At 42.1% G+C, this 19,751-nt stretch overlaps 1 protein-coding gene across 2 annotated transcripts in view; it reads left to right on the forward strand.

Moving 5' to 3' along the window:
- The first annotated feature begins 906 nt into the window (after window positions 1–906).
- The window catches only part of IQGAP2 (IQ motif containing GTPase activating protein 2), a 250,661-nt gene continuing 231,816 nt past the window's right edge, over window positions 907–19,751 (forward strand). For both annotated transcript variants that reach the window (XM_060235836.1, XM_060235837.1), the window contains exon 1: window positions 907–1,963. In XM_060235836.1, the coding sequence (XP_060091819.1) occupies window positions 1,912–1,963 (52 nt within the window). In that variant the 5' untranslated portion in view covers window positions 907–1,911. The remainder of the gene's footprint in view (window positions 1,964–19,751) is intronic.

A 19,751-nucleotide genomic window follows, 5' to 3' on the forward strand; every position in this document is an offset into this window, starting at 1 on the left:
AAAAGCAAAATAAGTATCTCCTGCAATTCTGTGATGGGAAGAAGGCAGAATATGAAAGAAACAGAAGTTGTTCTTTGTGCTGCTGTATGGCCATGGATGGGAGAGGGTGGCTTAAATCTTTACTTGTAATTTAAACATACTTACGGGGAAAGCAGTTTGGTTGTTTTATTTAAACGGGCTGCAGTTCAATGGTTTATGAATCTTCAAGAGGCTTTTTGGGGGGTGGAGGGCAGCCTCTGAGGGAATTGTTTCTGTAAAAGAGCCACAGCATAGCAATCAATAATCAAGACTTTCCCTTCTAAAACACTGAAGTAGTGTCAAAATGCAGAAGAGAATCTAATTGCAAAGAACATCAAGATAAAGTTCCCCCTCTAACTTATGGCTGTAAGATCTCTCTCTCAATACAGAAAACACAAAAAGAGGTCATCCTTAAATTGAATAATAATCCATGATCCATAGGAGTCCATTAACATAGAACAGTTTATTACTATATACAGCTAAATTATTTCAGGTATACAAGTATGTGTATGCATTATTTTTTAAAAAAGTACCGTATCCAGAATTTCCTAAGGTTTCTTTTTAGGTACCTGAGATGATCTGGGGCCACACTGTCTAATTTCCAGTTTCAGCCTTGCCCACAATTCAGCAGAGTTAAGAATATCCTTTACTCAGTGATGAATTGTGGGCTTCGTTTTGGATTTGCGAGGATTAGCTGTGAACTCTCAATAACAAGGAGAAAGCTCTCTGGATATGGTACAGGAGCATTTTAATCTTATTATCTAATATATTCTAGACTGACCCTGCATTAGCAACAGGTTTTGACACAAATGAAACCCTGACTTACTTGTATGCTGTACATCGCATGAAGAAAACACTCATCATAATATTGCCTGGTAATAATTTCTTTTTCTGGAAGAAGCTTCTCATTGGCCAAATATCTTTGGAGGGAAGGAGTCCCTTTTTTCACTGTAACCGAGCAACTGCCTGGGACAGAAATAGGATGAAGCTAGCTTTGTCTTTTGTTCTCCGGCGTGCGCACTTTTATTATTATTGTTGTTGTTTTACTTCTGCACTGCAGCCACACTCCGGAGTTGAAGCGAAGAAGAGCAGTTGGTAGAAAACAGCAACCTCCGATACTGGACGCTGCTTCCCGCAGGACTCATGTACATGCAGATTGCAAACGGAAGAAAGGAGAGGGGGGCGAGAACAGCCCACACACCGACCTCGGCCCTTGTTGCAGACTGCAGGGGTCGCTAAAGAGCGGACGCTGCCCCCTTTCCTCTCCTCCGCCCCCCCTCCCAGTGAATAACGGGGCTGAGGAGAAAGAGGAAACCGCGGTGAGGGGGAAGAAAAGAGTTCAGTTGGCGGCTTCTCTCAGAATAGAGCTGAGCAAGCGCGCGCAGCAACAGGCTGCTGCCTGGCCTGGGAGGGCGCTGCGTGCAACACCTCCAGGTAAAAGGGACACGGCTTAGGAACAAATCAGAGACGGGCAGGGAAAGGATAAGGCGAGAGCCGCCCTCCAGAGCTTGCACTCAACTTAATTTGCACTCGAGCAGCAAGAAGGGGAAGGTGGAGCGTGCTGGAGTTCTCTTCTGCCTACGAAGTTGGGTCTGTAGTTGCTGTTTGCAAGTGAGCGTCCAGCAGCCTGAAGCTTCAAGCTCTGGCTGGTGGCAACCAACACCACTGAACTTAGCCCTGGGGAGCGGGTTGCGTTGCGGAAGAGGCAAGAAAGGAGAGTGTGCAGCAGGAACAGGCAACTCCCCCTTACTGTGCTTGTGTGTCTGCCCGCGTTTGGAGCAGCTGCGACCGCAAGACACGGAAAGCTTTCAGCGCTAGTGGAAGGGAGGATTATTGGCCGACAGTTTAGTGAAGTTTGCCGGCGCAGTGGCGGCTCCAGGCTCCACCAAGAGAATGCACCATGAGGACCCCTCTTCACCGGCCCTACAGAGACCCCGTTATGGCTGTAAGTACGATGACGTTGCCTTGACTTGCTTGCCGCCAATTCGAGGGCTGGGCTTTGCGCCAAAATGGGGCACCTGACCTGGACAGTGGCGCTTGTTTCCTCTCTTCCGTTCCCTTTTCCTTCCGCCGCTTTCTCTCCCCCCGACCCATTTTCCGAAGTTTGAGGGGCTGCGCGTCCTGGCCTCACAGAGAGTCGGGGGTGCGGAGAGGGAGGAATCCTCCGCGGCGTCCTTGGGGTGCTGTTGAGGGTGGCGACGAGGGATACACCTGCCACTGGAGACAGCAGCTGGTTACCTGAGTGGCTTGGCGGTCGCCGGTCGCCCTTTCCCTTGACTCCATGACTGCAGCAGGAAGGATTCCCTAGGTCAGGGTGTCACTCTCAAGCGGATTGCCCAGGTGCCTGCATGGCTCCTGCGTTCTCTAAGCTCTCAACATGGAAGCAGAAAGCAAGCCAAGGGAGCACGCCTGATTCCTTGTTGAGAAGTACCGCTGTTGATGGAGTTGCTTCACAAAAGTAAACCGTGCAAGGAAAGCCCTCATAAGCTGACGTGTAGCAGGAGAGATTTCTGGGTGGCTCTGTATGACGTTTCTGTGTATGATTTGCTTTAAAGTTCATATATTTCTGATAGGCAAAGCTTTTTCTCCCACTTAGTCTCATGCCGTGTTTGACTGTAGAGTAAACCCTGTGGACTGACCCGTTCACAAATGTACAGAGGTTCTGAGCAGTGGTCCCTCTAAGGTGAGTTAGTGTGAGCTAGTTCACAGATTTTTAGCTTCCAGCTCACACAAAGTCTTAGCTCAGGAAAAATAGCCCCAGAACCCAGTAATTTATGCAGTAGCTCACAACTTTAATATCAGTAGCTCACAAAGTAGAATTTTTGCTCACAAGACTTTGCAGCTTAGAGGGAACATTGGTTCTGAGTATTTAAAAATGCTGTTTCCCCAGGTATGCAACACAGGGAGTAAATGGCCAATCTGTGTAGCATACACCCATTTTGCACATGAGTTTTGGAACATATATGTAATGATGTATGTTTCGGGGGGGGGGGGTTGGCAGGAGTAGGATGTGTGTCTGTAACATGTATGATGCACTGAAGTGCCCCTAACATAAAATGGCTCTTCACTTCCTGTATTTGAAACTCACCTCCTGGAAGATCTGGTCCACAATGAAGTCTCTTGCTTTTTTACACTGGAACTGTATAGAAAGTCTTTGCTATTCCATCTTTTGGGTTTGCAAATGTGAACTGGAATTAAACTTTGTAGTACTGGGAGTGTGCTGAAAACTTAATATCTTGACACTGCCTCACAGCTATATTTTTCAGGGCAGGGAGGAGTCATGACAGTTAACTGCCCTGAGTTTGTAGACTAAGCGTACCCATTATTGTAATTGCTTACCACACCATACTTGCATGTGCTTCTAAGCTCGTGATACTGTGTCAGACAAATATATTTTTCTACGACCACTCCCAATTCTTCTATAGCTCCATACATTCCATCCTTGCAGAATGTTTTTTTAAAAATAAACACTACCCTTTAAGAGTCAAAGAATGAAGCATTTTATTGTTGCACAAGTTCTAGATACATGTAAAACTTGTAAAATGTTCATAAGTCATACTTGCAAGAGACTTTTTCAGGGTTGTATTGTAGAGTATAATATAGAATTCTTATTTCAGAATGTGTTTGCTCAGTAACAGTTTACTGGTTAGCCTCTTTATCTGTAACTTCCAATTAACACTTTGCTTTGCTGGAGATTTTGGTTTGTTTCATGAAATTTCTGTGACTTTGTGGAGTACTGCCGCATGCAGTGTATGGCCTAAGCCCAGTGGGTTCCTATTTCTCAGTCTGCTTCATCTGTATCTGAATAATATCACCTTGCCTACAAAGTACACCATGTGGCTCCATGGCACAAGTTCAGAGTCCTCCTTTAGAGTGAGCCAGGAAGTGGCTTGAAAAGAGATGTACCTTTTGAGATTGATAGTAATATAAAGCTGAAAACAGAGGAAACGGTTGTTCTTCTTTGGCAGACACAAGCAGCCAGAAGCAGTTTCAAGAGCAGATTCTGGTTGAGCCACAGTTTCAGGTGTATTGAATACTACACACAGTATTACTAATAGTAGCAAAGTAGCACGCAAGAACAGAATAACAATTAATGGAATAACCAGTAAGCTTCTTTTAAAAGGGACACTGTTTAATGTCACATGTGATCCTGAAAGAAATGAAGCTCAGCTCAAGGTACTATCTTGGCTTTGCCAATTCTTCTGGACTTGCACCTCCTTTTCATGTAAATTTATTGTCTTTCTTTTGATTATAGTGAGAAATATGTGCTGACACAGATACTGAGCACACTTACTGATGCTGACAGTGTGACAACTTTACTGTAATGAGAATATTTTTTTTATTTTTATTTTTAAAAGCTGCCTACTCCATGCTTTCTGAATTATTCCATTGTATGGTTGTTAGCCTACCCCTTCGCCCAAGATGCCAAAGCACCAGAATTATCTTGATCTAACAGAAGGATGGATTTTTCATTTGCAGTCAAGACTGGTGAAATTAGATTACAACTTTCCTAGAGTAACTATATGAATTGAAATAATTTTAGTTCAAAAGTATTCAAAATACCTTTATAGTAATATTTATTTATTTATTTATTTATTACTTTGCATTTATATCCCGCCCTCTCCGCAAGCGGACTCAGGGCGGCTTACAGTATCATAAAAACAATCATTCCATAAAACATATAAAACCATAATACATTTATCAGTTTAAAACTATTACGCTATCTCGATCCAGTCTGGCGGTATTGGGTTCTGACTATGACCACCAGCTTCTGTAGGATGTCCGGTGGCAGCTCATTTTCAGTCAACCAGAAATGCCTGTCTAAACAGTTCGGTCTTACAGGCCCTGCGGAACGCCAACAGATCCCGCAGGGCCCTTATAGCTTCTGGGAGGGTGTTCCAGAGTTCTGGTGCTGCCACCGAGAAGGCCCTAGATCTTGTTGCACATAGCCTGGCTTCTTTTGGGCCAGGGGCAGACAGCAGATTTTTTGTCCCTGATCGCAGTGCTCTCTGGGGGATATATGGGGATATATAATAGCTTTGTTCTCATTAAAATATTAGTTACACAGTAGTGCACATTGTTAGCGAATACAGCAATGGATTAGGAACATGGGCAACTTGGGTTTGGATCTGCACTTCTACCATGGCAGCTTGCTGGGTGATCTTGTGCATGTCACAGTCTCTCAGCCTGGCCTACCTCACAGGGTTGTTGGTATGAGAGAATGGATGAGGGGAGAACATCTGAAGGAGAATGGCAGGATATAAATAAATGCATAATCCCCTGCTCCTCTAAAGGCCATGCACAGTGGAACAAATTTAATTTTTAAAAAATGTTATTTATTTCAAATATGAAATAATTCCACCTTTCTAACCAATGTAGGATTCCCAAGATGAGAAAGTGATAGAACATGTAATTGAGAAGCAGGGTCAGTGAGGCAGTGATGAACAAAACAAAAGTTTTCACCTGCTGATAGAAAACAATGATAGAGGCGGTCATAGATGAGTCTCGGGAGAGGAAATTCCATAGTCTTGATGCCATGACAGAGAGACCATTTTTGATTTGCCACCCATCAGACGGCAGGGACACCCGAAGTAGGGCTCCTGAGGATGACGTTAGTGTTCAGGTAGGTTCATTCAGAACAGATGGCCCTTGAGACGTTACACAGCAATAGAGAGCCATTTCCAGCCCTGTCTTCTGGGCAGGAGTTTTTGTATTGTGTTTGTTCTGTATTTAAGGTGTTGTGCACATTGGAGACATAATGTGTAAAGCAGCCATTGTGGTGACTTTATCCCATTGTAGATGGGATAAAGCCTTTTAAATCCTTCACTTTATTATTGGATCATACTGATTTACAGGCAGCATCAATAAAACTTTTTGACATCTAGTGCTGTTTCTGACAAATGCTTTACAGTATTTGCTAAATAGAAGGTGTTGCTGTCAGATGTCAATTGAACTTGATATAGAAAATACGGTTCTTTTAAAAAGAGATTGGTAGTGTTGTGGCGGAAGTGAAGGAAAGCTACAAGTACATTTGATTTCTTTTCCAGTGGTTACATTTTAGTTTAAAAATTAAAATATATAAAAAAATTATTTGCTACAACTACAGTCTAAAGGAATATCATTTCCTTCTGAGCTTGTGCTATAATTTATGGTGTCTTGAAAACTTTTGAGTATGAAAATACTTCAGAGGTTTAAAAAGTTTTGTAGCACCTAAGTGATTTATCATATGACTTTTTCATAGGGGCCTATATCAGATGTATTTTGTTTTTGAAAAAGTCTTGTAATAGTTTAGTCTCTGAGGCACTGCAGTGTTGTAATAGTTGTCAGGTGAACTTCTTTTGTATGTGATTGCAGAATCATACAGTGATTACTGCTGCCAGGAATATGTTTCTCCAGTGGCCGATCAAGGCTGGTGGCTGCTGCAGACTTGTGTGTGTGGGCAGAGAGGGGTAGATGAAAGGCAAAGAATAAACAGTCCGGGGGAGGTCATTTAGCCACCAAAAGAAATGTGTGTCTTTAGCAGTCAGCATGTGGGAACCGTTTGGAAGTGGTCTAGCCACCAAGAGAAAGGCCTGGCTTTTGCAGTTAGTGGGGGCCGGGAGAGAACAATCTGTGAAATTGGAGGCAACTTTTCAGTGAGGGAACTGATATTTCTCCACAGACTGGGACTATCTTGATTTTGTTGGCTTCTCTATGTTCAGCATTATATTTGTGAACAAACATGGGTCCACATTCAGTTGTCCTTATTCCTTTGATGTACTTCAGTTCTTCTTCTGGATTGTCTGCAGAGTTCTGTGTTTACAAAGTACTCAGAGACCCAGCATGGTGTAGTGGTTAAGAGTGACACTTTAATATGGAGAACTGGGTTTGATTCTCCACTCCTCCACATGAAGCCTGCTGGGTGACGTTGGGCCAGTCACAGTTCCCTCAGAATTCTTTCAGCCCCACCCATCTCATAAGGTAACTGTTGTAGGGAGAGGAAGGGAAGGCAAATTGTAAGCTGCTTTGAGACTCTTTAGGGTAGGTAGAGAAAAGTGGGGTATAAAAAACAACCCTTCTCCTCTTCTTAATGTAGCTCAGTTAGGTGTGGACAACCCTCCCCCTGTTCTTACTTCAGTTGAGTTTGAAACTGTGATACCTCCAAGTTCTTCTTACATGGTCAGCAGAAACCGTTAAATACAGATGCAGAACCAAGGTGAAAGGCTGTGCCTGAAACACAGCATTAGCACCAGAGGATTATCACTGACCTCATTTTGTACTTCTGAGGCCCTTTGAGCACCTCCAGAGCAATCTCTTTCATTTCCCTCTCCCCTGCTATGGGGGAAGAGCAGGTCCCTGATGGCGATCCATTTTGGTCAAGTACCGAGTCAAGCTGAAATTGGTAGAATTATGAAAATGAACAGGAATCTCAAGTCCCAGATCTCATGTATGCTCTTGTATGAATCACATCCTTCAGTGCTGCTCTAGCTCTTAGTGGGGTGGAGGCTTGTGTACCACCCCATTCGTATAAACTTGCTGGTTTTTAAAATATCATTTCACTAGGATATCTAGGAAAAGGCTTAAGTTGTACCCTTGGCCTTTGTTTATATTCATGTGCCTCCCCTTACAGCTGAAGTGGTACACACAGGTTTACCAGCTCATTGAGAACAAATGTGTAGTCATTTGGCTGCGTAGTGCTTTCCAGTCAGTAGTTGTGGAAGAACGCTATTTAAAAAGGAAACTTCTATTGATGGTTGGACAACATTAAGTTTGGAATGTAGTGACTGAGATGGGTCTTCTTGATGTGCAAGGAGTATGTCTGGAAAGACTATGGCCTAATGGCAGAGCAAACTTTGTGAGCAGAAAATCCTAAATTCAGTTGTCATCCCTAGTAAAAGGTCTGGTCTGTCTTGTGCTAGAGCAGCAGCCCTGCAATCATCTTCTAGCCCTTATCAGTGTGTCCTTCAAATGCAGTGCAAACTTCTAGCTGTCTATTACAGGCCAGAGTTTTTCTGTTGGCATATTACATTTGTGGTAACATGCCATAACCAGATGTTTCCTCATTGAAACTGAAGACAACATATCATTTGTCCCAATATCTCTCATAATGATTCCAGAATGACCTTTTGAGTACCAGTAAACTTTTCACTATGCTGCTAAAAAAGTTTTTGTGCTTTTGTGAGGTCCCAGATGTAAGACCACTTCGCCTGATCTGCCTCTTGGTTTTCTAGTTCTTCACCTGCATTCCAAGGTCCTCAGCCTTTCTTTTCCCAGGTCCGTCTAGCAGCTCACTCAGCAGCCTGCCCTAACCTGCAAGGTCATACTCTATTTCCTTAGCCTCTCTTCAAGCAATTCTTTGCAGGATTTCTTTGCCTCTGTCCCCATACTTCACCTCCTGTTCTCAGCTAGAACCTGCATTTGGTTCTCAGAGCTTATGAAACATGAGTGATATGGGGGTGTTGTGTCTAAAGACTGCACTTTTCATTGTGGCATCTCCAAAGTAGGCCAACAAATTCTGTGTATTCCACTCAGATGACATAACCTTCATTTTACATAGGAACAAGACCATTCTTTAAGCCAGTAGTAGAAATCTCCCAGTTTCATCTAGGCCTGGATTTGATTTTAGCCTTCTTTATCAGTCCACAGATGTGGAACACTCTCTGCATTCCATAAATAGCCACAGAACGTTTGCTTTAGATACATGAACCAGACCACTTCTTTTGCTGTGAAGAGCCAGGTAAAGGCCATTGTGAATTCTTTGAGTTGCAAGGTAGTGACTGTTGTTAGACTTTCTTATGAACTGGCATACTGCTGCTTTTCCACCACTCTGTTCACTCAGCCTTTGGCAGAGTAGTCTCCATATTAGACCTGTGCAGCATAACATTTACCAGCTGTCAGTCTTTGTGAAGTAGTGTGCCAGAACTTATATCACCAGGGCTTTTTTTGTAGCAGGAGCTCCTTTGCATATTAGGCCACACACCCCTGATGTAGCCAACCTTCCAAGAATTTACAAGGCTCTTATCACAGGGCCTACTGTAAGCTCTTGGAAGATTGGCTACATCAGTGGTGTGTGTGGCCTAATATGCAAAGGAGTTCCTGCTACAAAAAAAGCCCTGGATATCACCTTCTGCAGGGCAATGTTTAACATACTGTTCTCCTGATTATGCATATTCCCATATAGCCTGGTACACCTTTACAGACTATGAAGAACAGCTACAGGCATGTCCTGCCATTTCCCATAATAAGCATGGTCTAGCCAAGGTGTAACACTATCAAGTCCTGTTGATAGCACAAACAGGAGAGTGTAATTAAGCTGTTTAATGTGCAGTTTAGTAATTTTTACATGACTTTTGTTAGGTGTTTTGAGAAGATTAAAAGCAGAATAGGCCTTTTCAATAACGAAGTAAGAAGTTTCTTTGCTTTTCAACATGATGGGAAAAGTGCCTAACTTGGATTGGATTAACCCTAGTGTATATGAAGACATTGTGTTTGGAATACATTATTTTCAAAGTAGCTAATTTTGTAGAACTGCTTTTGTAGAATTTCTAATGGATTGGCTGGCTAAGAAGTTAAAATCGTCTGTGTGTACTTTTTAGGTGTATACGTGGTTCTTATGATTACTGTGACTTCTGCAAATAATTCCCAGTAAGGGAATTGATGGGTGTGATTTTGGCAGCCAGACCATCATGTTTATCTTCGCTAGCCCTTTTTATTCCTAGTTAATGAGTAACAGTTAAACCAGGATGGCAGTATAAAGTTGTATGAATGCTGCTGCAGGAAAATCACTTAAAAGCACCCATAACTGTTTGCCTGTTAATAGGCAGTTTATTCTGTTCCCTATTAGTTTCTTTTATATGCAGGGAACTTTTGAAGTGTTATGAAATTTGATTAAAGCAGGAAGTGCTAATATTTCAGTTTTTAAAAAAATAAAAATCATTTCCAGCGTAACAGTAGGTTTCAGTTTAGTTTAAAAAGATATACTGTATGTTCACTTCCTTTTTTGTGCCTTGTATCAAAATACACTAAAAACATGCTGAAGTATGCAGAAAGTGACTAAGACAACCAGATAACACAAGTTACGTATTTTATTCACCCTCCCCTTCAGAAATCCCCAGATTTTATGATGGCATATGTTGTTCTGCCCTTCCATATTTGACTATTACCAGTTCAGATTGCTTTATATTATATTAGTTAGGGGTAGAATTCTAACAGGAGCTCATTTGCATATTAGGCCACACACCCTTGATGTAGCCAGTCCTTCACGAGCTTACTAAATAAAGTCTTGTAAACTCTTGGAGGACTGGCTACATCAGAGGTGTGTGGCCGAATATGCAAAGGAGCTCCTGCTAGAATTCCACCCCTGGTATTAGTGAATTTAAATCTTGTTGGATATAGAAATGATAAAATGCAATCATGCTTTGGGGCCAAGAATCCCAGCTACAAATACAAGTTGATGGGGTGTGAACTGGCAGAGACTGACCAAGAGAGAGATCTTGGGGTCGTGGTAGATAACTCACTGAAAATGTCAAGACAGTGTGCGTTTGCAATAAAAAAGGCCAATGCCATGCTGGGAATTATTAGGAAGGGAATTGAAAACAAATCAGCCAGTATCATAATGCCCCTGTATAAATCGATGGTGCGGTCTCATTTGGAGTACTGTGTGCAGTTCTGGTCACCGCACCTCAAAAAGGATATTATAGCATTGGAGAAAGTCCAGAAAAGGGCAACTTGAATGATTAAAGGGTTGGAACACTTTCCCTATGAAGAAAGGTTGAAACGTTTGGCACTCTTTAGCTTGGAGAAACGTCGACTGCGGGGTGATATGATAGAGGTTTACGAGATAATGCATGGGATGGAGAAAGTAGAGAAAGAAGTACTTTTCTCCCTTTCTCAGAATACAAGAACTTGTGGGCATTCGATGAAATTGCTGAGCAGACAGGTTAAAACGGATAAAAGGAAGTACTTCTTCACCCAAAGGGTGATTAACATGTGGAATTCACTTCCACAGGAGGTGGTGGCGGCCACAAGCATAGCCACCTTCAAGAGGGGTTTAGATAAAAATATGGAGCAGAGGTCCATTAGTGGCTATTAGCCACTGTGTGTGTGTGTGTATATATATATATTTTTTGCCACTGTGTGACAGAGAGGGCGTTTTCGCACTGACCTTAATCAGCAGCGAAGCCCCTCTTCACCGCGCAGGATCGGCGCGGATTTCGCACTAATTGCCGCGGAGCGCCCGGAAGAGCCAGAAAGTCCCGCGGCTTTTGCGGCGCAAATGGAAACTGGTTTTTGGCGGTTTCCGTTTGCGCCGCAAAAGCCGCGGGACTTTCCGGCTCTTCCGGGTGCTCCGCGGCAATTAGTGCGAAATCCGCGCCGATCCTGCGCAGTGAAGAGGGGCATCGCTGCTGATTAAGGTCAGTGCGAAAACAGCCACAGTGTTGGACTGGATGGGCCATTGGCCTGATCTATGGCTTCTCTTATGTTCTTATGCTGTGAAGAGGAGATGCTAAATCCCAATCAAATACTTTTAGATAGATGACTTCTCATATCAAAGGTGAAAACATTTTTGTTATACTGTTAATATGGAATGTAACAATAGAGTGACTGATGGATACAGCGCTCCAAGATAATGGATTTAGAGCAGGGGTGTCAAACATAGGGCCCAGGGGATGAATCAGGCCCCTGGAGGGCTCGCATCATGCCCCCGAGCATCTGGCTGTCATCTGCTTTCTTCTCCCTCTTTCTTGCTACCTTCTGCTTCACAGCTTGCTTTGCCAAGCTTACTCAGTCACACAGGAGCTACAGAGCAAAGCCTCTGTTTTCTCCATTGACTGAGGAAGGGGGGAGGGAGGGATAGCTTGCTTCGAAGGAAGCTCTGACTCTTCCTTCCTCAGGGGACCATGAGGGGGAGGAGCTTCAGCCAATAGAAGGAAGAGATGTTTGACTCAATAGCTCTGTTATGCAATTGAGAGAGCCTGGATTGCACTAGAATGATACAAAGAAATCAGCTTTAAGACCAACAAGTGCTAATGTTTTAAGTTTTTAAAAAACCTTTGTGTTTGTCTGTGTCCTTTATAAAGTCTATATCTCTGCTATCTGTCATTACATTTTATAAGACACATGGCCCGTCCCGACAAGGTCTCATTTATGTCAGTGCCGTCCCTCATAACGAATGAGTTTGACACTCCTGATTTACAGCCTATAATAGCAAGCTTCTAGTAACCTTTGTTTTTTCTTTAGTGCAGTCGTAGAAAGCCTGTGTGTCTATGTGCTTTCTGAATGTTTTGTACTTGTTTTGCTGTATTATGTAGTGATAGGTTATGTGATGGTGGTTCGTTTACATTCTGCTCTTTAACTGTGATATTGTTTCAGGCTGACAGATAATTATGCTTTAAAAAAACCCCTGCGTTTAAGACTTGTTCTGATCTATCTGCTTTCCATGCTGCAGGATTCCTTCATTTTAAGGACTCAGTTCAATAAAAATTCTTTCTAATTCTAGAAGGCAATTGAGAATGTTCTTCTATTTCATGCTCAGAACAATCTGTGGCAAGTCCTGTGGCCAGAGCTACTTATCCCTCATTTGTTTTTTTGCCTCCAAGATGGAATATGGATAGAATCCCTGAAGCAACCATCTTTCACCTTCAGGTCTCCAGGTCTGGTATCAGGGCTAAGTATGATTAGACACCTGTTGATTAGAGTTGTGCAAACCATCTAGTGTCTCCTGTTAGCAAGTGCAAAAGTACTGTTTCCACTCCAGCTACCCCTTCCATCAGGATGTGGGAGGTTGTCGCAGAGGCTCCTATAAGGAGCTTGCTTTAGATCCCTTTTGACCCAGTAGTGTCTTTGGTGCTAAAAGGAGTGCCAGTATACTACAGGCTCAGTTGTAAAAGAGGAGGAGGAGCTGTGGTGGAGGCCCACAGGGATAGCCTGTGCCAGGGTCCTTACTCTGGCTGCATTCAAATATGTGGATGGCTTTCACTGTGTTGATGCTCAGATAATCTTAGTCCTACACCAGGAGCGCTTCTTCCATGATATATTTACCTCTCCCTCCAATTTAAAATCAAACTCTGTTTGCTTTCTTACAACCACCTCAAGTAGGAGCAAGAGGAGACAAACATGCCATTATGGGTTATTGCTGCTGCTTTCTGTGGCCTTCTAGCAAACTGGCACATGTGGGAATCAGGATAGAACTGACAATATTATATGGTACTGATAGCCACATGTGATAAGTCATTTGCTATGCTTCATTAAAGATAGCATTAAAACAAGGATTTTGTACTGTATTTTGGGCATGGTGATCTGGTCAATCTGTGCCATATGCATGTGGAGAGATGTGCTTATGAATCAGACCTGAGTAAGGATAGGTTCGCTTTGTCTTCCCCACTAAAGAGAAATCTGATCATCATCATCATCATCGTTTTATTTATACCCCGCCCTCCCCGCTGAAGCAGGCTCAGGGCAGCTAACAACGCAAATCAATACATTCATTATACAGTAATTGACTAAAAGACTAAATTAACAATTTAATTAAAATTCTATTAAAATGATAAAATGATAAAATTAATATGCTGATGTATGCTCTCTCCAGGTTTTTAAAAATGAAGAGATAAACAAGTGTAAGTTCCATGGTAATTTCACATCTCTCTCTCTCTCTCTCTCTCTCTCTCTCTCTCGAGAGAGAGAGAGCATTAAGTAATTTTTTTCTGGCATATGTAGTCATGGAAGCCCCTACAAGTTATGCCAAAATTAAATTTGTATCGTCACGTCATCTTGTAGATTTGTCTATTATATAGGACATGTACTTTTTATAATAATAGCAACAGGCGCTGATGTTATGTACTGTTTGTTCAGCCTTGTAAAAGTTTGTACAGCCTTGGGTCTGCACTTTTGAAATTACTGGTTAATCCAACACTTTATCCTTTCAGATCCTGTGATGTAATACTTTATTATTTTATTTATTATTCCACTTCTAGCACTCCCTCCCCTGCACAAGCAGGCTCAGGGTGGGTTACAACATATATCAAAACAATTATTTGCATAATGAAGATATATCATCTCTCTGAGATTGCTTTGATTTCTGATCACTCCTCCCAAATAAATGTTACTGGAAATATAAACATGAATCCCAGTGAGCCAAAAGAGCTGAGTTGAGGAGGGAACACATTTCCCTAACCAATACATTCCTTTCCCTCATTCCTGGATTTTAAGTGTCTGGAACCAAAGTTGCTACTGGCACCAGATTTAATTTTTTGTATTCCTTTACACTCAGGGAGAAAAATGGACAGATGGCAACTCTTGTGTTCTAAGTTAGAAGATCAAAGCAGAACACTTGAACTCATAACTTCTCTATGGAAACTGTTTGGGTTTTCTGCATATAGGAAGCTCCTTCATAAAAACACTTCAAAAGAAAATGACTGGGTAGCATTACTGCACAAAAAATAGAAGTTGCAAACTGGTTTTGAACTATTGCCTTCCTCATGCATGGTTTTAATCTAGGTTCTCTGTGTTGGTCATTCTGAGACTATACTAGTATAGAAACTGGGTTCTCCATATATGTGTGAGTAGTGGAAGCATAGTGTATGCTGGGGCAATGAAGGAAAGACATACAGTGGCTATTATTAAGACTCAAAGTACATTAAAACAACAAAGAAAGCCTGCTTTGAAATCTGTGCTCATTTCAAAATAGTTTCTTTTCCCTCAAAAGCATGTGCAGAAACTATTGGTGGATGATGGTGTGGAGGAAGAATGGCTTTCTAACCACTTCCTCCCCTGTGCTGGAGAAAAGCCATCTGACCCCTCAATTTACAGGGAGCCGTACAACTATTTTTAAGCAGAAAAAAGACCGGGAAGAAAGATTTATGAAAGCCCCTGGACCCTGACCATCAAAGAAAGTGTTATGTAGTTTGAGCATTCATGTAATACTTGAGCTCAATTCCCATGCCATGGACAAATCAGAATTTATTAATGATTGGCACAAATCTGGTTACTTGTTGACTTATGCACTTCCTCTTCCTCCTCCCACTTCTATAAAAGTCTTCATCTCTGACTTCCAATCTGTTGGATGTCTGAATTTGGGCTTCCTAACAAAATGAGGTCTGTTTCTTTCCTGAAATTCCTAAATTTAATCTCAGTTATACATCCTGATTAGTGAGGGAGAAGGAGCCTGAGTTTTCTAAGGTGCGTGCGTTCAGCACCTTGAAGTTTGATGGAATACTGTTGTGCTGTGTGAGCAGGAGTATGCAAGAGCAGCAATTAACCAGGCTTTTTGTACCCATAGCTGCGACATCTGAAGCAGTCCTCAAGTGTCCCTTCATTTCATGACTTGTGGGCTGTAGAATTGTTGTTTCATCATTCTCATTTAATCTCTGCTTTGTTCTCTGTTTTGTATACTTCAGTCTTAGGCTGTAATGGTTGTTCCTGGGAACTGAAGAGATATATAATAAACTGGAATTATGAACAGTAATTTATGCACCTGTCATTGTAGTAATATGTGATATAAGGACACTTCTTTCTCTCAAGGAATAGCAACAATATGTTATGCGGTAAGCAAATATGTGGTGATAAAAGTGTTGCCAGTAACTGGCTGAGCTATGTAAATACATCAGAAGATGACAGTTAGTTTCTAGCTGCTACTGGTTGGGGGTTCTCCAGTCCTTAAGAGAGGAAAGAGAGAGTGAAAGAGCTGACGGTTGAGTCTTCAAAGAGGGTGGTCCTGTCTAAGGGTGCAGGCAGAAGAGTAAAAGGAGAAGGAAGAATGAGCAGAGAGGAAACTGCAGATGGCTGAGAGCTGCAGTAGTTAGAAGTTGTATATGTAGTAGATATGGGTTGTTGGATATGTGACCTAGTAGAATTGCATCCAATTAACTTTATTCAGAATTATTGTGGAAACCCCCCCCCCCCACTCCATGCTACAAGAAATATGACTTCACATTGTATTTTTGGGTTTGTGGGGAACATTTTTGTTATGGGGAAGACTTCATTCCACTAACAATGTATGCAGAGGCAGGCAATGGCAAGCTACCTCTGAGCATCAACACCATTTACATTTGCTTCCTACTTATAGGAGCCCTTTGTGGCCTGAAGTGTGGAGTGTGTGTGAAAAACTTGCAACAGAGGGTTGCATTAGGAAAATGTTTCATCTTTCTAACCAACACAGAGGTAGACACTTGTTATGGCTCAGTTGGAATGGTTACATTTCTGTTATGTTGCCTGTGTTTTCAAAGTGACAGGTTTCAGCTGTTCTTTTAAAAACACCCTGAGATACCAATCAAAAACAGAATCAATAACAGATTGTATGGTCTGTTGTCTTTGTGGCAGTCTGCTTCTTGACAGCTTTTTCCACATGAACTATGAATTTCTGAATCTCTGCCTAGTATGGATTTCGCTTTAGGAAAAACTTTCCTGACAAATGTTGACTTTCTAATGAAGCATTCAAATTTATCTGGGATGAACAGGGTTTTTGATGTTGCTCTGAGTGTAAAAATCAATTTGAACTTGAAATATGAAGCCTCCTTTTTTTTAAAAAAAAAAAAAGTAAGCTGGACTGTGAAAGGCAATAGTTTTTCAGAGTCATAATGGTAGTATTATAGAGAGATGGTTTTATATTCAGGCTTGCTCAGTGTATAAGTGTTCAACTGCATCCTCCTGTTGTCTATCTTAGTGCTTCAAGTTTTTCAATAAACAGTTTCCCTCCATCTTAGCATTTTACAAGCGCTGCTGCAGTGGATGTGCTGATTATAACATGAGTTTTGATGTTGTGGTGTTGGGAAGCAGCACACCTAGAAATGTGTTTTACTTTATTTATTTTATTTTATTCGATTTATATCCCGCCCTCCCCACCGAGGTGGGCTTTAAAGGAGTTGTCTGTGTGAAAGGAGGGTTTCACATGCCTAAAATTTCTATGGGGCTCTTTCATTTCCTTGTTGGGGAGAGGAGAGGTGTAGGAAAAATTTGAAGTTTCACTTTTATTTATTTATCCATTCAATTTCTATCCCACTCTCCCCTAGTATAGTAGGGCTCAGAGCAAGTAACAATGTAAATATAAACAAGAATATAATTCAAGTTAATTCAATTTAAAATATAATAAGATTTACAATTAATCAGATGGTATAATAATTATGTCTAATCCAGTGGAGATTTAAATTATATTGCATTGACCCAGGGAAAAGGGGAGCGGAAGAGAGGGGAGAATCTGATGAGGTGAGAGTTCTTGCTGGCTTTAGCCATAAGTGTGGTGGTACAGTTCTGTTTTGCAGGCCCTCTGGAACTGTGCTAAGCCCTGGAGGGCATGGATTTCACTTGGAAGAACCTTTCTTTTAGGATCTTCAGTGCTTTATTTAAATCTAGTTTTTCAGACCACTTTTCCCCATGGAACATGGCTCAGCAGTTTACATTTTTTTTAAAAAAAGCTTTATGTAATTATAATAGTTTAAAAGTTAAAAATCATCTTAATACAACATAAATACCAATAAGATGGCGATGGAACTGCCAAAGTGTGCCACTGCCTCATGGAAGGGGGAGGCAGGGTAAGCCGGAGTTTCAGCTAGATGGAAAACCGTTGCTGTCCTCAACCAAACACATGACAGAACATCTCTGCCTTGCATATCCTATGGAACTGCATTAAGTTCTACAGGGCATGGATGTCGCTTGGCAGAGAGTTTCATCAGGTTGGAGCCAAGGCAGAGAAGTCCTGGATGAGGACACCCAGATATCTCTTGGGCTGGGGACCACCAGCACATTCTTATCAGCTGAGTGTAACACTCTTTGGGGAGTATATAGGGGAGGTGATCCTAAAGATACTTGGGTCCCTGACTGTTTAGGGTCTTAAAGATGAACATCATAACCTTGAACCTGATCTGGTACTCCACCGGAGGCCAGTGCAACTCATGGAGCACAAGGCCATACACAGAGTTCCCATAAAAACTTGTGCTGCCTCATTCTGGATCAGTTGGAGTTTCCGGTCAGATGTGAGAGTAGCCCTACATAGAGCAAGTTACAGTAGTTCAATCTGGAGGTGACCATTACATAGATTACAGTGACTAGGTCAGGGAGAGACAGATAGAGGGCCAGTTGCCTAACCTGGTGATACTGGAAAAATGTCAGTTTGGCAACATTTGCAGTCTGGGCCTCCATTGACAAGGAAGCATCCAGAATCACACCCAGGCTCATGACAGTTGATGTTGGTGTCAAGGACACTCAGTCTAGAACTGGGAGATGGCACCCCAATCCTGGGTCCTCCCACGCCAGCCACAGAACTTCCGTCTTAGTTGGATTCAGTCTCAGCTGGCTCTGCTTCAACCACAGCCTCCAACCCCTCAACCAGATTTGCCGGGCTGGTGTCTGTCGGGCTGCCCATCAACAGATATAGCTGGGTGTCATCAGTGTACTGGTGAAGACTTTACCGCATCAATACTGTAATCTCAGTAAATGTACATTCTGAAAGGTGTGCTTGCTGATGTGGAGGGTTGCACGGAACAGATAGAAGGATTCCATCACTTCTGTGTCTGCTGCTTTTCCCTCACAAAAATGCTGTCTGCTGAGATAATTGTAGTTATAAGAATAAAAGCTATGGAGGGGTATTTGCAGGCACTATTCTGCTTTCCCATGTACCCCCCCCCCCCACCCCGGTTGCATTGCATTTTAAGAGATTGGGAAGCTGTTGGGAAAAAAATTAGGGCCTGGGAAACCTGGACCCCCAAGTTCCACTTTTGTAGGTATGGCTGACTGGGCACTGCCTTGTCAGAGACAAAGAGAGTGTCAAAGACTGAAACTTCATTCTAAGTTCCATTTATTATGTACCAAGTAGATATCAAGGACAATACAGAAAAACAGACGCCCACAGTGTACAACCAGATGTATGAGGAATATATTCCGGCTATGGCATCAAGGCCCCTTGGCATTGATGAGCAGCCCCCACCATTAGTAAACCAGAGGTTTACTTTTCTTGGATCTGTAGCTGCTAACGTACCTACTGGTGTATAGCTGCAGTAAATGTGACGCAGGACAAACTGGAACTGACCAGAGTTGACCCAGTGTACCAGCCCAAATCTCTCCTTTCTTTCTGTCTCTGGAGACAGGAAACTCTGTCTCAGGAAACTCAAAAAGCCACGGAAGCTAGGTTCTGATACCCTGTCTATTTAAACTTTGATAGTGAAATCACTAACTTGTGGAAAGCATAAATATCCTTGAAGGCAAAAATCGTGTACAAGATTAGTGGTAGCATCATCATCAAAGTTTAATACGGTCAAAGACCAATCAATTAAATACAAATAACTTAATAAAATACAATCAGATAAAAGTACTATAATGAAAATAAGACATTCACGGTATAAAATATGATTTCCTCCCCAAAACACTGATTAAGTTCCAGAACCGAGGCGTTCAATTGGGTATTTCCCTTAGATATTGCTTCCGGAGACTTATAGCTCGCGAAGCAAATTTTGCCACACTTAAAGTGATTCCTTTGTTCCTATCGGCCAATAATTTATCTAACTGAAATCTAATATTTCTTCCAGGGACCCTGGAACAAATCGGGAATATGTAATCGGCCCTGATACGCTGATATAATTTACATTGGAATAATACATGTTCCCTATCTTCCGGTTTATTGTCCCCACAAATGCACAATCTCTCCTCGTATAATTGTCCTGTGTATCTGCCTTCAATAATAGCTGACGGTAACATATCAAATCTGAGAAGAGTAAATGTTCTTCTATACTCTGCTTTGTCAAGATTTTTCAAGTATGGCATCAGTG

The sequence above is a fragment of the Heteronotia binoei genome, chromosome 4 (genome assembly GCF_032191835.1).
Source record: "Heteronotia binoei isolate CCM8104 ecotype False Entrance Well chromosome 4, APGP_CSIRO_Hbin_v1, whole genome shotgun sequence".
Taxonomy (NCBI): Eukaryota; Metazoa; Chordata; class Lepidosauria; order Squamata; family Gekkonidae; genus Heteronotia; species Heteronotia binoei.